The sequence below is a fragment of the Acanthaster planci genome, linkage group LG02, assembly GCF_054643075.1.
Source record: "Acanthaster planci isolate LZ-2023a linkage group LG02, COTS_SCS, whole genome shotgun sequence".
Lineage (NCBI taxonomy): Eukaryota > Metazoa > Echinodermata > Asteroidea > Valvatida > Acanthasteridae > Acanthaster > Acanthaster planci.
In genome coordinates, this window is record NC_141778.1 from 2,344,579 (window position 1) to 2,359,447 (window position 14,869).

General features: G+C 42.1%; 1 protein-coding gene across 16 annotated transcripts in view; it reads right to left on the reverse strand.

The window, feature by feature from the left end:
* Positions 1-1,613: 1,613 nt before the first annotated feature.
* LOC110985759 (uncharacterized) overlaps positions 1,614-14,869 on the reverse strand; it is an 88,539-nt gene continuing 75,283 nt past the window's right edge. For all 16 annotated transcript variants that reach the window (XM_022247047.2, XM_022247044.2, XM_087130167.1 and 13 more), the window contains one exon: positions 1,614-7,340. In XM_022247047.2, coding sequence (XP_022102739.1) covers positions 6,019-7,340 — 1,322 coding nt within the window. In that variant the 3' untranslated portion in view covers positions 1,614-6,018. The remainder of the gene's footprint in view (positions 7,341-14,869) is intronic.

The window sequence follows — 14,869 nt, forward strand, 5'->3', positions numbered from 1 at the left end:
GGAGAAATCTAAATCATTAGAAGAAATGCGTCTCAGCCTGAGTGCTTGTCTGTATGCAATACCAGTCTTGCAGTGTCTTGGGTGACAGCTGGATGAGTGAAGATACTGAGGGGTGTCTGTGGGCTTGGATTACAGGTCAGTAGTCACGAGGTTGTTCTCCTTCCAGATGCTGTCATCGAGAAAGTTGGCCTGATTGAGGGAATATTCCAAAGTGAACTTAATTGTTCTGTGGAAAGAATTGATGTGGTTAATGAAGATGTCTAGACTGCCGCTGTCACTGGTCCACATGAAAAATTCATGCCAATCCTTGCTAAGTCTCTGTTGATCACAGTGTGGAAATTTAATTTTCAATGATTATCATCGATAAAGAATTACGGTAATTTATTTCTAATCAGAGGTTACTGTGAAGGAATTTAGGTGAGTGATGGTAAACTTATTTTCAGTAACGAAGAAAAAGCGAAACAGGCGATCAGCTCCTGCTTGATTTGTGCACTGAGCGGGCGTTGTTTCCTTATTTACATACAACTGGCAGGATGCACAACCCACTACCAGTCCCTACACTTTCGGAGAACGTCTGTAAGACGTCTGGATACTACGTACGGGACGGAAACCAGTCTATTCAAGAAAAAGCCCGAATAGAGCCTGAAAGTTGACCCCTGATGGCGCGCTTCCGGAGCCCTTGGATAGGAAAATAACGTGTAAAGATTTTAGAATTTGTAATACTTTTTCGTTCAGTGAAAAAAAATCCAACTTGGAAAAAGGGCTTTGAAAATATTTGCTAGTATATCAATTTATAGAAACTAAAAAATTACCCGATCTAAAAGAGAAATATCCTCCCAAAAATTGACCCATCGCTTCCGAAAATCTAAAATACATGTACATGTACAACAGTGCAATGCGCCAGTCTCGTCCACAGATGAACATTTACCGTTTGGAATTTTACGGTAGTCTGTGGTTAAAATCCGAAATAAAAACAGATGAAAATATTTCAGACACTTTGATAATTTATAAGTTAATAAATGTAAAGCAATATTCGACTTCTAAGAAAGATTCTAAGATTTTATATAACCTTTGCTGACAATAACTGCGTGACGTCAACTCGACGGAATCTGGAACCTATCGACTATACAGGTAAGGTTTGCAAGGTTGTACAATCTCGTTTTCAAGAAAGCACGGCGAGTGAAAACAAACGTGCATGAACAAGGACACCTAGGTATGATATCGCCCGACGTGAAAGGTCGTTAAGAAAATTCGTTCTTTACCCATCTCCAGGTGACTTTTCCAAAATATTACTTGAGGCAGACATAGGTAAAATTCCAACATGTGTTTCAATGGGTGATATCAGTAAGGAATTGTTTTCTAGAATTGTTGAACGTGATAGGACGGCCCAATATAAAATCCCTACAGATGGAACGTGCGAGGGTTGCGGAAGCTCGCTGTGTGACCTTTTACTTTCAGACTCTATAGCGGAGCATGTACTGTTTAATAGAATACCGAACTGGTTCATTATGGAAGCGCGGAGACCAGGCGGTTGGCCTGGTTAGTTAACAAGAGTTACTTGAGCTCAGAGCCTACAGGGTTGGGTAAGAAAGAACTAGACCAACTTTCATCACTTTGAGTTGTTCTTGATTTTAATACATACGTCAATGTACCTTCAGCAGCATAACATAAACATCATTTGGCTTCTTTAAAGTATTTTTCTCTCATGAATTTATTTACACATTTTGAATATTTCGATAGAAACAATCACGATGTAACCACTTTCCAAGGGAAGCATCTGCCCGATACAGCACTTACAAACTAACACGAACTTTACTCATTCGTCATGGACAAAAAATGAAAACAAATCACACAGATATCCGTCTCCACTGTTTTGGCTGCTACTAAAAATCTCACTTTTGATTTGAAAATCTAAAATTTTAAAATTGACAAAACGCACAAACTTAAATCTACAACCTGATAAGGACTATTAACAGCTCATCAATCAATCGATAATGAGGCAGCTTTTTTTCTAAAAAGTAAGCTACAAAAATAGGAGAAAAAAGAAAAGGTGTATACCGTACGGTTTGAGGTAAACGAATATCGAAAGAGATTCGGTTTATTTCAACTATACCAATAACAAATAATCGATCCGACCCTGACCCCTTACAATGTGATTCTGAAAATACCAGTGCGAATGTAAATGACTTTTCAATATTTCAAAAATATTAGGTGAAACAGGCATCGATTCTTTCATAAACGCTTGATTCCTGATTTTTTTTTTGGTAAAGTAATATAAAGAAAAAAAACAGACAATGCTGTGAGAAGTGCGGGATCCAGCATAAAACATCTAAATTAGAAAATTCGCTTGTAGTGAAATCCATACCAAGTCTCCGATTTCTTTTCATCGAAATATGACTAGGATCAGCCCTACAAATTATACCATACTGAAATCTTTTTGGCGTTTTGTTAACAGGCCATTCACGCGTGTATTGTACATGTATGTCACTTCATGTACACGAAGTGGCTCTTGAGCACTGACACAAAACCTGAACATGAATGTACATGGACTGTTCGCTCTATATGTGATTCTAAATTTTCCTAATTCTCGCCACACCAACATTTTCATACCCAAAGAAGCATCTTCTGAAATATTCAGCCGGAATCGGAACGTCAGGCCCTCCTACATTACATATCAAAAACACACAAAAAAGTGGGTTTCGGTCTCAAACCAAATAAGAGTTCAGATGAAAGTCCGAGTCTGAATGGCTTCGCTGCGGCTTGAAGTTACACACGAGTCTGTGGAAGTGGCTCCAGCCACTTCGAATAGAGTCGTGCATAATTTCAAGCCGGGGCAAAATAAACAGAACACGGCCATATTTGCGGGTTACTTCAAACTGTACATTAATCAGTAAAGATCTATGACGTCTTTCTTCAACTATAAATGAGCCTTTTTCTTTTCCGTAACATCACAGACCCCATTCAAGTACGTACGAATGAGCAAAACAATGGATCAAGACTTAGTGGCGCATGCGCTGAGCTACGCCATCGTGGTGTGACGTAATTCAGCTGCCTGATGAGTTACATGTACTTACTTCTGAGCACTACATCACAATATTATGACAGATGATGAAGAATGATTTCTGCTTTTAGAGAAAGGCAGTCAACTAACAATACAGTTCAGGGAAAAGTTACATTTAAGCTCCGTGAAAATGTAGTCTAGAGAAAAGGCTAGGAATTTCAATTTTTGGGGGGCTGTGCAACAAACGTACTAACGCTGCTCCACCCTCAATAAGAACTTTTCACTATCTTACCTTTAGCTTGAAAAGTGACGTTTTTCCAACAGAGAACAGTTTCTACGATAGGTTTTCCCGGCCATTTGCGGAAATGTGTCAATGAATTAGTAATAGCAGCATTCGCTTTCAAGTGAAACAGAACGAACATTGAAATCCCCGTTTCTATTTAATAAATAAAATTCTATTTCAAGGAGGGTGCTTTCAGTCGTATGGAGTCAGCATTCAATTTCCTGATGTTGCACCGGTGTAGAATATTGTCATTCATTTCTGGGCCAAATTGAATGCCCCTCTGCAATCCTGCATTCATCTTAATTTGAACTCAAGCTATTTCGTAAAATGTGCAGGCAATTTCACACGAAATGTCATTTATATGCCTGGTCAAGAAATTGAATTCGTTTGTATGTTAACAGAAGTGACATTCTTAGAAGTGTTTCGTTGATTAGTTAAATGTTTGAATATTCATGACTGATATAAATTATTCATGTTGTCATTGGAAACTACCGTCTATAGTAGAAAACCTATAAGCATCGGCGCTGAGGGAATCTTATTTCTTGTACTGCGTTTCAAGCAGAAACCTGGATTTTTTTGACAGTTTGATAACAAACACACTGTAAATGAGTGACAAGACATTTTTGTGGTGTAGTGATTTGTGTAGCCTTGTATATTCTAATCAAATTGAACGTATAATTTGCGGTTTTAAATAACAGCAAACAACAATCAATACTCACTTCCGAAGGGTCACGGTAAAAGACAGATTTTCAGCGAATAAGAATGCACATTTGCTGTAATTGACAAGAAATACGCCAAAATCCCAGTGACGTGTCTGTAACCTCTTTAATTAATGAAAAGTAATGGACCTGCATTTATTTTAAGGATGCCAAACGAAGTCGAATGCTTCTTATTGCGAAAATGAAACCAGGTTTCAAGTCGTTTTCAAAACCTACGCTAAATCGAAATATCGCGCATTTTCCGAATTTGGCCGGGAAACCTATATTTCGCAGTTAAATATAATGAACACACCTGCAACAGCAGAATCAAGGCAAAACTGGTTTGGTAACATTAAATTATATTTTTGGTCATTGAAGGGTCCCACATTTTAAACCCAAGCCAAACAACGCCACATTACATCTATCGTAGAGGCCAAATTTTTGAGGAAAATCATTCACTGAGCTCCAATTACTGATATGTATAAAAGACCGAGCACAATGGCAGAAGGCGTCGAACGATAAAAATAGTACTGCGTGACGTCTACAGCTGATATCGCATTCGCACAGAATAGCGGACAGCATCGTACTGCACGTTACAAGAATACAAACACGAGAAATTTCAACGACGCTGGGATTCCAGAAACACAATTACTAGTGTGAATATCAGTAAACATTTTACGGAAACAACAGCGGTTCACATTAGATCAGTTTTCTCTTCTGATTAAATACCTTATGATCATAATGTTACACTTAACATGCTTCACAAAGATGCTCGAAAAAACCTACTCAAAATTAAGAATCTTTGGACTAGAAAAGTACGGGACAAAAGAATACAAATCTTCTGAGGGAAACGAATGAGGTTTTTGGTACGCTTGGTATTTCGAATCCTCATCATGCCGAGTAATTATACATACATCGGTAGCACGACGTAGAGTAAGTGGGTCAAGGTTCCTCTCTAAAACTGATGAGGTTTAGTCATTCTCTCATTTGCTTAGTTGTAAGTTCCTGTCCCTGTGAAAACAAAAATTCCTGAAGATTATGATGACTTCTGCTACTTACAACCACGTCTTTGGTAATGGTAGGACAGCCTAACTGTAATTTTCTCGGAAGGGAGCCGGCGTAAATTTGTGCCGGTAAGAAGGACGGGGATTGTGGGGGGCGGGATGACTTGCCTGGCGGGGGGTGGGGTGCCGAAACCAAATGACACCGGGGGAGATGGTCACGATACAGATGTACATCTGTAATAGGTATAACACAACTGCAGAAACTTACATCAAAACGGCGTTTTTACGACTTTCAAAAGATTTTTCTCCCTTTTTTGCGTGCAACTCAATACATTATGGTCGTTGGAACGTCCAAACAAATCTGCACAATCTGCGTTCATTGTTTTTTCTCAACACCAAAAAATGGGGGAATGATTTAACGACCCTCGACAAAAAGCGTGGGGGATATGTAACCCCCCGCCCCCGACTGACACCCATGGATCGGGGTTCTAATCTGGCTTCCAGTAAGACATTTCATGCCTTTGGCATGATGGTGAGTTTACCCGTTGATCTCCAACTTGAATTGGTCCGCCATCTGAACATCCCGTCACGGTACTCTTTGTAAAGCTGGGCGTGGGAAACTTCCACTTTACTGATAAAAACGCAGGTTTACAAATGAATACCAGTACATTCAGCCAGAGAATAACGAACTTACTCTAATCGTTAACAAGACAAAGTGATGTTTAAAGAAAAACAAAAACCCAGAGAGATATGAATCCAAGTTAAATATGCTTTGTTCGCCCACTTGGAACTGATTGAAGAGCTGGCTTTTTGTTGTGTAAAGGAAATGTAAAAGTATTTCAAAAAGATCTTCCTATTAAATGTTGAGACACATGAATATGTATAAAAAAATCCACTAAGAACTGAGATGATGTAACGCATAGAAAGAGGAGAGTGTGCCTTGTGTGCCACCAAAGAGAGAAAATAACATCAATATTATAATAAAGCAGGTGAATTTGGTGACAGGCTGCGTGTGGTTCTTGAAAGGAATCTTTATAAGGGTCTGTTTTCTCGTGTTGAAGTTGCACTGCGTAAGCCCTCAGACTTGGTGAAGTCTATCGTGGCGTAATTTGTCGGCTTAGCCGATTTATCCTCTTCGGCTGCTCGACGTGTGAAGGGTGAGCGAGCACGCCGCTCCAGCGGTATGGCAGAGCTGTTGGTGTCGGGCTGACCAATATCCACATCAATGTAGTTCAGCTCCCGGTCAGCCAGGGAGGTTTGGCTGGATCGGCAAGAGGAGTGGCGCGATGGAGGGCCGGGGGAGGGCTCGCAGCTCTTGTTACCGGACGTCAGTGAGCTGGCGCTGCCCAGGGAGGTTGGGGCAGAGTTGCCTGGTGACCCATCACTCAGGGTCAGCTCCTCCACACCCACTTTCAGATCGGCCGCTCGACGACCTGCCCCACCTCCTGATAGGCTGGGTGAGTACGCACCGGGTGGGGTTCCAGGGCTGGGGTTCCGTGGTGGTAGGACATTCATTCGCTGTGGGAGAACGGGTGGCGATGTGGGCGAGCGCGGGCTGTGCGGTCGGACGCTCAGCCCCGGCTCCACATTCATGTACTCCCCATCGTCCCGCTTCCCGGCCGGTATCCGTGCAGGAATGGGTGGCACCGGTCTAGCTGGCATCTCTCCACTAGGCATCCCACCCTTTGAGAACTCCACATTCATGTATTCGCTCCCCCGTGAAGCCACCTCTGCTTTCTGGGTTCCTCTCAGTAGACTCTCGACAGCGGACTGACTCCGTCCTTTATCAGATTCTTTCCTCGCGTTCACTGGTCTTGAGGAAGGAACCATGAAAGTATATTCACTATCCCCTGGCTTGGGAGATGAGTCTCGTAAGCTAACATTCACATAATCCGATTTACGGTTCTTGTTCTCATCGATATTATCCAACCCAGGGCTTAGGTTACCAGTTTTTGAAATGTCAGGCGATTTCGTTTTACTGTCTTTGGGCTGGAACTCCATGGTCATGTATGTGTCCAAGATGGGCTCCTTGGAATCAGACATACTGCGAACAAGGATCTCACTGGGTTTCATCTTCTGCTCAGAGGGCTTGATGGCACCAGGCACTGACGAAAAACTCCCACGCGACTTCCCGTGGCTGTTGGGAGTTGGCGCTTTGGGGACATGCCCAGTGGCTTTGCTTGCTATCCCATCATGCACTGTGCTGTTGCCATGGTGCTTTGGAATGGGCTGCATCATTGTGTAGGCCTGGTCAGTGTCCGAGGCCAGGGGCTTCAAAGCGTCACGGCCATCTGTCGTATTGCCTCGTTTCATCACAGCCTCACGACTTCCGGTGCTGCCTCGTTTCTGAGCAGCTGTAAGGATGAGACAAAAATTACTATCAGAATGGTTTCTTACTAACATTCCGTATTTTTATCAATATTCAGTATTACAAGACAGCAATGCTATAAAATATCCTGAGGAATATAACCCCAAAGGAACTAGGAAACTCAATCTCACTGCTCACTTGTGTGGCCCTCTTAACCATTCATGTATTCAAGACGCTCATCAAAATTTGCAGGCAACCTCCACTGTCATTCCCCTATTGGCCCCAACCATACCCGATATCACATACAGGAGATACCACAGTTACATTTGATTGACCAGCCTCAGAGAGTAAACACACACACAGGTATGCTGGCCAAATAACCATGTGCATTAACTCCAATAATGGGAACCCCAGCAACACAAGGCTTCGCTGCATCGGATTACAATCCAGCAACAGCACAATTATTTGAACACCTACGTGTATCATTTCAACACATGCCCTAGTGTAAGGAGTGCCCCCACACCAGATTAACCTGACAGTGTCAGGCCACTGCGGTCACCCTCTCCTCTCAAACTGGAAACATGTTTTTTTAATCCAGCATAATTTCCAGATACAAATTAAATGCGCAAGGCGCAGGACAGCAGAACATTGATGCTTCCTGAGGGATCTGCACTGCGACAGATTTTGCAGGTACATGCAAGTGAAACCAGAAACAAAAATAGCTGGGGTTTCGAGGAGAATTTGTCGTGTTTTGCGAGGAAAAAAAAGGTAAATTCTAGCCACTTCTCCCATGCACAGGACTGGATACCCCTTTAAAATTCAAGCACAAAGAATGTGCAATTAATTACTGGTGAATTCAGGATACGGGAAATTTCCTGGGGCTTAACCATTCATAGACACATATAGAAATCGATTTTGAAAAGTCCTCTCAGTTTGTATCATTCAAAATGAATTCTTTCATAAAATTACTGTCCACATATTCTGGATTCCAGGGAGAAAATTTCATATTTCCAATAATATATTTCTTCCAAGACATCCCGAGGCAGGTTCTGGCAAGTGACACAATGTCGCAATGCAAACCAAGACTCTTGTTCCGTTTGCCAAGGGAAAAGCCTGAGTCATTGCTACAGCCTCAATCTTACAATGTTTGCTTTCACCACAAAGAAGATCGTAGTACACCTGCCATTTTCACCTGTCATGTATTGACAATTAGAAAATGGACCAATCGCTCGCTGTATGCTAATTTGGCTAGGGCACAATCATGCACCTGGAGTAATATTGGGTTAGGGCAACCTAGCTCTATCAAAACAAAAGAAAAATAGAAACGAAAATGATAACGCACATAACGCATTCACATCATGACCATTTCTACAAAGTGGTAAACTGGCCAAACTTGAATGCTCTTGGTACATGTACATGTATATAGGTCATTTCAACATTAGCACATGTGGTTATACTCGTTAATCACCATGAAAATAGTGACAAGATATTCACAACTCCTACTGAGGTGATTTGCATCAAAGTGACTCCCTTATTTCACAAGTATAAAGCTTGTGGCATATTGAGACACAGCAAGTTTGAGACGAATAGAACAGTCTCTAAGCTGCACTTTCCCAACTCCACCAAAACACTACCAAAAGCCAGAGAGTACAAACTACATTGTATGGCTGAAATTACAAAATGCTTCGTCAGTTTGGAGCAGAGGTTGATAAAAGTGTCAAAGTGCCTACAGATTTGTCTACAAGACACCTTCCTTGTATTACAGGCTGTGAAAAATGGCAATGCCCAGTTTTTCTAAGCTGACAATTTCTCGGGCTTCGCTCTCCCAGGCCCTCTGCGATAGCCACTGCAACCCAGGTCGACTAATTTTCCCACCAAACAGATTTGCACCTAAGGCATGTGTCCTGCGTCTTCATTCCCCATGACACATAACCAATCCGTCCTTCGTCCAGCCAATTTCAATTAATCAAACTGGGAAAAAGGCTCAAGGGACAGAGAGAGAGAAAAAGGAGATTAAAGTCTGTCCCACTCCAGACCTTGTCTTGGAGTATGTTTCGATAACCCCCCCTTCCCCACAAGTGGTGCCACTAGGCTTTACAAGACACCCTTGAGGAACATCGTTTTCCCTGAGGATCTATCGCTCAGTCAAATTCTCTAATCAGTTTGGGGGCAGGTGTTGCTGGAAACTGTGAAGATCTCTTTGGGTTCGCTGTGAACTGCTGTGTCCCAAGCATCGTGCCAAACCTCTGGACAAAAATCTGCATGACGCTTGATTTTTATTGACAAGGCCTCTGCACTTTTTTGACAGGATGAAATAAAATGGGGATTTTCCCAACTGGTTTTATGATCCTAAGAATTAGAATACATGCTGATTGATTTTATTTATCAACGGAGATTATTAATTTGAGATTGCTGGAATGAAAAAACAATAGATCCCTTCCCCGGTTTGCAGTGCATGACTAATAGATCCGTTTCATTGGACGCCATCTTTGTAGGACAAATACAATTGCATATACATACAATGTCAATAGGTGCGTGTGCGCACATAGTGCATATTCTATACGTATGCTAACGCGCGTGTTGATCCAAATGGCTCAGCCGATCACGAAAATTTGAAGTCAAAATGCAGATTCACTGTGGCAATCCACAGGACGTGACATCATTTGATAGAGACCAATACAGAACTGTATTTCTTCTTTCTGCTACAAAATAATGAGGGGCAATAATTCTTTTGCGACAGCAACTGCACAGATGAATCTGGTGACCATTAGTTATGCTACCACTGGTCCTTTGCGCTGGCGGAAAGTAATGTGACTTTTAAACAAAGCCACTGTGACAGTCTCCCAGAGACCCCAACATCATACCTTCTTCCATTAAGAGGGGGAGGGGCTTCAGGAAGGTCTGAAGAAACACTGATGGATATTCAAGTCAACTACGGGCGGGTTCCATCAGTGACAATTTGTTAACCACTAGTCGATTTTGCCTGGTGCCTGGTATGTATTTCATGCATAGGTTACCTGTCAAAATCAACCACTGATTAAGATAAGATGAAAAAAGAACAAAATACATCTAAAATGAAATATCACTGCAGTAGTACCCAAACCACAATATGGGGATATCTCTTTCCCATCAACAAGGGGGGGGGGGAATCTTGCCCGAGCCTAACCCTGCTGGTGTCGGTGATATCTTGATCTTTTCTAGTACAGACGCCTCTAACCCTACCTACATACATGTAATCAAACATCAAATTCTATTGATACATTAACACCAGAAAAACTATGCTTACATCAAAACCATTATAAATCACATTCTCTTTCAAACAGTCGTACCGGGTACTACTGGCGTATCCTATCCGCCTGATAACAGTGCAGCATCAGGGAAACCTATCTTCAGTAAATTGACACTACCTCTGACCTATACCAGAGAAATCTGAGCTACCCATGTTCATAAATGGCACGGCCATCGCATTTCAGCTGAAACCCATTCAAAACTCATCTGCCATCATCCCAAGACATGCATTTTACATGAAACGTGGGAATGAAACAAAGTAGCCTTTGGTAGCTGCAACAAGTAACGTCCCAGATCACAAACGTACTGTATGTAGTTATGAAAAGAGGGTAAGCCATGTGTGAGCATGTACATGTATGTTGCTATGGAGTGTGTTACATACATGCACATTTATCACAAATTTCTTCGATTATAGGGTGCATATATGTAAGTTAACCAAAGTCTAAGGTCAGTGTTCACCCACTCTGTGAAATTCCAGGAAAAATTTGTGACTCAATTGATGGGCAGAGTGTTGAGTGACAATCCTAAAGAAAAGGTACCTGTACACGTACATGTATGTCTGGCGGAATCTGAAGAAAAACTCACTGCCTGTCCATAGAAATCTCATACCTAAATCATAAACATGACTGAACAGGATGAAGTGATCCACTTTTGACAGTCATTTTGTTTAGTTAAGAGGAACATGTATTTCCTGATTTGTCAAAACAGCTGTCGGTTAAGCACATGCATTGGTCCATTTTTATCATTTACATGTAGTTACATCTGATACCGGTAACTCGGGTTTCTCTGATGAATGTCACTCACACATACAGACTGAGAATGCTCTATCTCGGCAGCCTTGCCGAGTCCGAAACCACAGAGTGCCCTTTTGCGACATGCTTTGGGGCGATGTCAGATCCAGGGTGTGCAGCGAAGGCCCTTCATGGCAGTGAACAAAGACAGCAAACTGAACTGCAATTGGGACATGCTATATGCAACATGCAGAGCACCACATGGAAGACAGGGTACTCACATGTGCTTGTGTTCAAACCAGGTTTGCATGCTATCTGCAGCCATATCTAAGATCTAATTAAACTTTACTTGCCCTGTGGCAAGATTTTGTAGTGATTATTTTCCTGCTTTTTATTCAGTCTCATGATGTATTTTTGTCAGACAAATAAACAGTTTACTCAGATTGTTTTATTGTTGTAACCTAAGGATTCCTTTCGACCATTGAACATGTTGAATAAAAATCCACTGTCTTTTCACCGATGGTATTGAGCATGAGATGCCATAGAATTGCAGGGCTTTTTTCACTGAAGTTTTCTGATGACAACACTTTCTGTGGTCACATGGTTATCGGAAGGAGGCAGTGATTGGAATATCCACAAATGGGTCTGTGGTAGCAGTCAGGCTAGCCTGGAAACAGGGTTTACATGATTGCAGTGGTGCGTGCAGTGCGTGTGTGCCATGCCGCGTGCAGCACGCGTGCAACAAAGCAATGTGATGACTTGAACTGAGGTTTTGCGGTGGATTTTTCATTTTTGAAGCAATTTGGCGGTGCTTTTTGATCAACGTTTCAAAAACCTCGAGATAAAGTGTAGTGGAACCATTGACTGTACTGGCGCTTCACCACGCAGCAAGGTGACCTTCGTGGTCAGATTGTCAGCACCGCAGGGCAGCTTATGCGCCAACTATAAATCTTAATGTGCCGATTTTTGCACGCTGCGGCTTATATTCGGCACCTGCGAGCAGCGCATACATGTTCATGTACCATAACATGGCTTGATACAAGTTGATGGGTCTTGGAAAAAATGAAGTCAAACTGTTGAACAAAATCACGGCAAAATTATTAGTTTTTTAACTTGTTTTGACTCTAACAAAAAGGTGGTCATGAATGGGAATAACTATGTGCTTGGCAGGTGATCATTTAAGACTGGCCCAGGGGACCAGCTGCTGATGTCCGTCACCTCCGTCTTGGAACATTATCAGGGTCCACTCTCCTGACTGGTCTTAAATCAACATTGTGAGGCTGGCTTTTGAATAGCAATACACAGTAAAACTTCATGTTTGCTCAATGGAAATCTTTCTGCCATTTAAAAATACATATATACTTCAAGTCTACAAAAACAAGATTTGCACACAAGTGACCAAAATGAAATCATGTCAGCTCCAAGTACATGTACATGTAAATGGTTCTCCAAGTTCAAGAAAGAAGACCAAGTTTGCAAGCAAACCCTAAGTTCACACACCTTCTATTTTACAGTTTTTAAATCATTTCCTCCAATGGCTGGATTGATTTACATTTCTTTCAAGCCCAATCGAAAAGCTAGATTTTGTCTTTTCGTTTGTCTTCTTTTTTCCCCCTTGGCATGGTCATTGAAACCTGATAACAAGTTCCACTATTTGCCCTCAAAAATGCCAACATTTATCAGCTTGAAAACACATCCTGCAAGCAAATCACTCCCCTCCATGATTAGAGGGAGTGCCATCTCTCATCCCAGCACAGTGCCCTCTCAAGAGGTTACCGTGGCGACCGCGCTCCTAGACAGTTAATTAGGAAGGCAGACTGACTATTCAAGGTGCACAGCTGGGACTCTGGCGTTGTCTCAACGCCAACCCTGCCAGGTTCTTCACCTTTTTTTTTTTGCTCCTTCTGCAGTTTGTTTTTCTACCCTGGCATTTCATGTAAAGTCATGCGCTCATTCAACTCGTACACCGAAATTTAATGAATGTCATGTCTTTACATGTTTATTTGTCCAAATCCTGTCACCAAACGGGGGCTTTCTATCACACTGATTATTAGAGCAAGTCACAAACTCGGTGGAATGGCTTCTATTGTTTGCCAACAAGGGGATAGCACTGGTACAAGTTTCACATTTCATCAAACACAGAACTCTCTTCAATTTCTCCATGAACAAAATTCTGCTTTGCAAGAATATTTAAAAAGTTCTCCAATCAATAAATCAGACAGTTGGCTCCGATTTCCAACATGAATAATGCGCCTACATTTCGATTTCGGTCAACATGCGCAGGGGACAAAAAAGCAGCCCCGAGGGGAGGTATGCGGAACTGTATCAAGTTCCAGATCTCCGGGGTTGGGGGAAGGGGCTGAGAAGACATGTGGCGCTAACACAAGAGACAACATACTGTACACGAGATGCGATAGTTTATTCACCGCTTACTTGGATGCCGTAAAGGCCTATTATAACCTCTCCAGAGAGATAAACTGATGCGAGGGCTTCACGGCACAAAGACGCAAAGTTTCTGTGCGAGGAGATTGCATGGGGGGGGGAAGGCATCAGCTTGGAGATGGCATCCTGCTAGACGGTATCATCTTTGCTCCAGTTTCTCTTCAAAATGTGCTCTCCGACAAGACCTGTGCACAGACTTGAAACACACTATCCCGAGTTCCTGGAAACCACACTTTACATAACCTCATACCACATGTCCCAACTGGGCATGCACACCCAGCGGCTGTCCTATCAAGAACAACCATGGAACAACGGACTGCCTTTTGAACATTTAACGTAACCCGACAACGTAACACTTGACAAGAATTCAGTGACTACTGTTTTTACATGGTTACACCTTGAAAACAGAAATCCTTCACACAACGTACTTGCAATATACACTGTACATGTATAATCCCAGAAGCAATGGCCTTCAACTGTCTGGACACTCCAAAGACTTTTGCATCCAATGAACCTTAACAAAAGGCCATGCTTATCAAGATGCTTTCCTTGAATTTTTTTTCCCATTGGTGGCTTTTGTTTGGAAATGACTACCACTGGAAATTTATTCCTGCAAATGTCTGTCTGACTTATTGTTTCTTCAAACCACAACTACAGCAAAAAAGGGACTGACTTTTCAACTAGCTTCTCAATTAAAGTTGGCCCACAGGTGTGAACAGCCCAAAACAGACAAAAGGGGGAAAACTCCACTGTTAACACTCTGAACTCATGCTGAGCCACGTGCGGAGTAAGCATACATGTAAGAGATTATAGGTGATGTGAACTTCAGTCTGCTCAGGAATTTATGACAAGCTTTCCATGGAAGTTTAAGACTTTTTTCAACAATAACCTTTAAGCCCCAAATGAGAATTTCACTGAATTGCACACTTAATCCTAATTGATTTTAGGTCAGCACCTGTCTCAGCACGTTCGTCTGCTTTTTCGTAAGATTTACAACACCCATTCTTGGAAAGCGGGATAAGAGCGTCAAGAAGACACATCTTGCCTGCCTTGTGGTTTGACAAATTGGATGGGAAGAAAATACATAGCCAATCACTCAAACACTCAAAAGAGA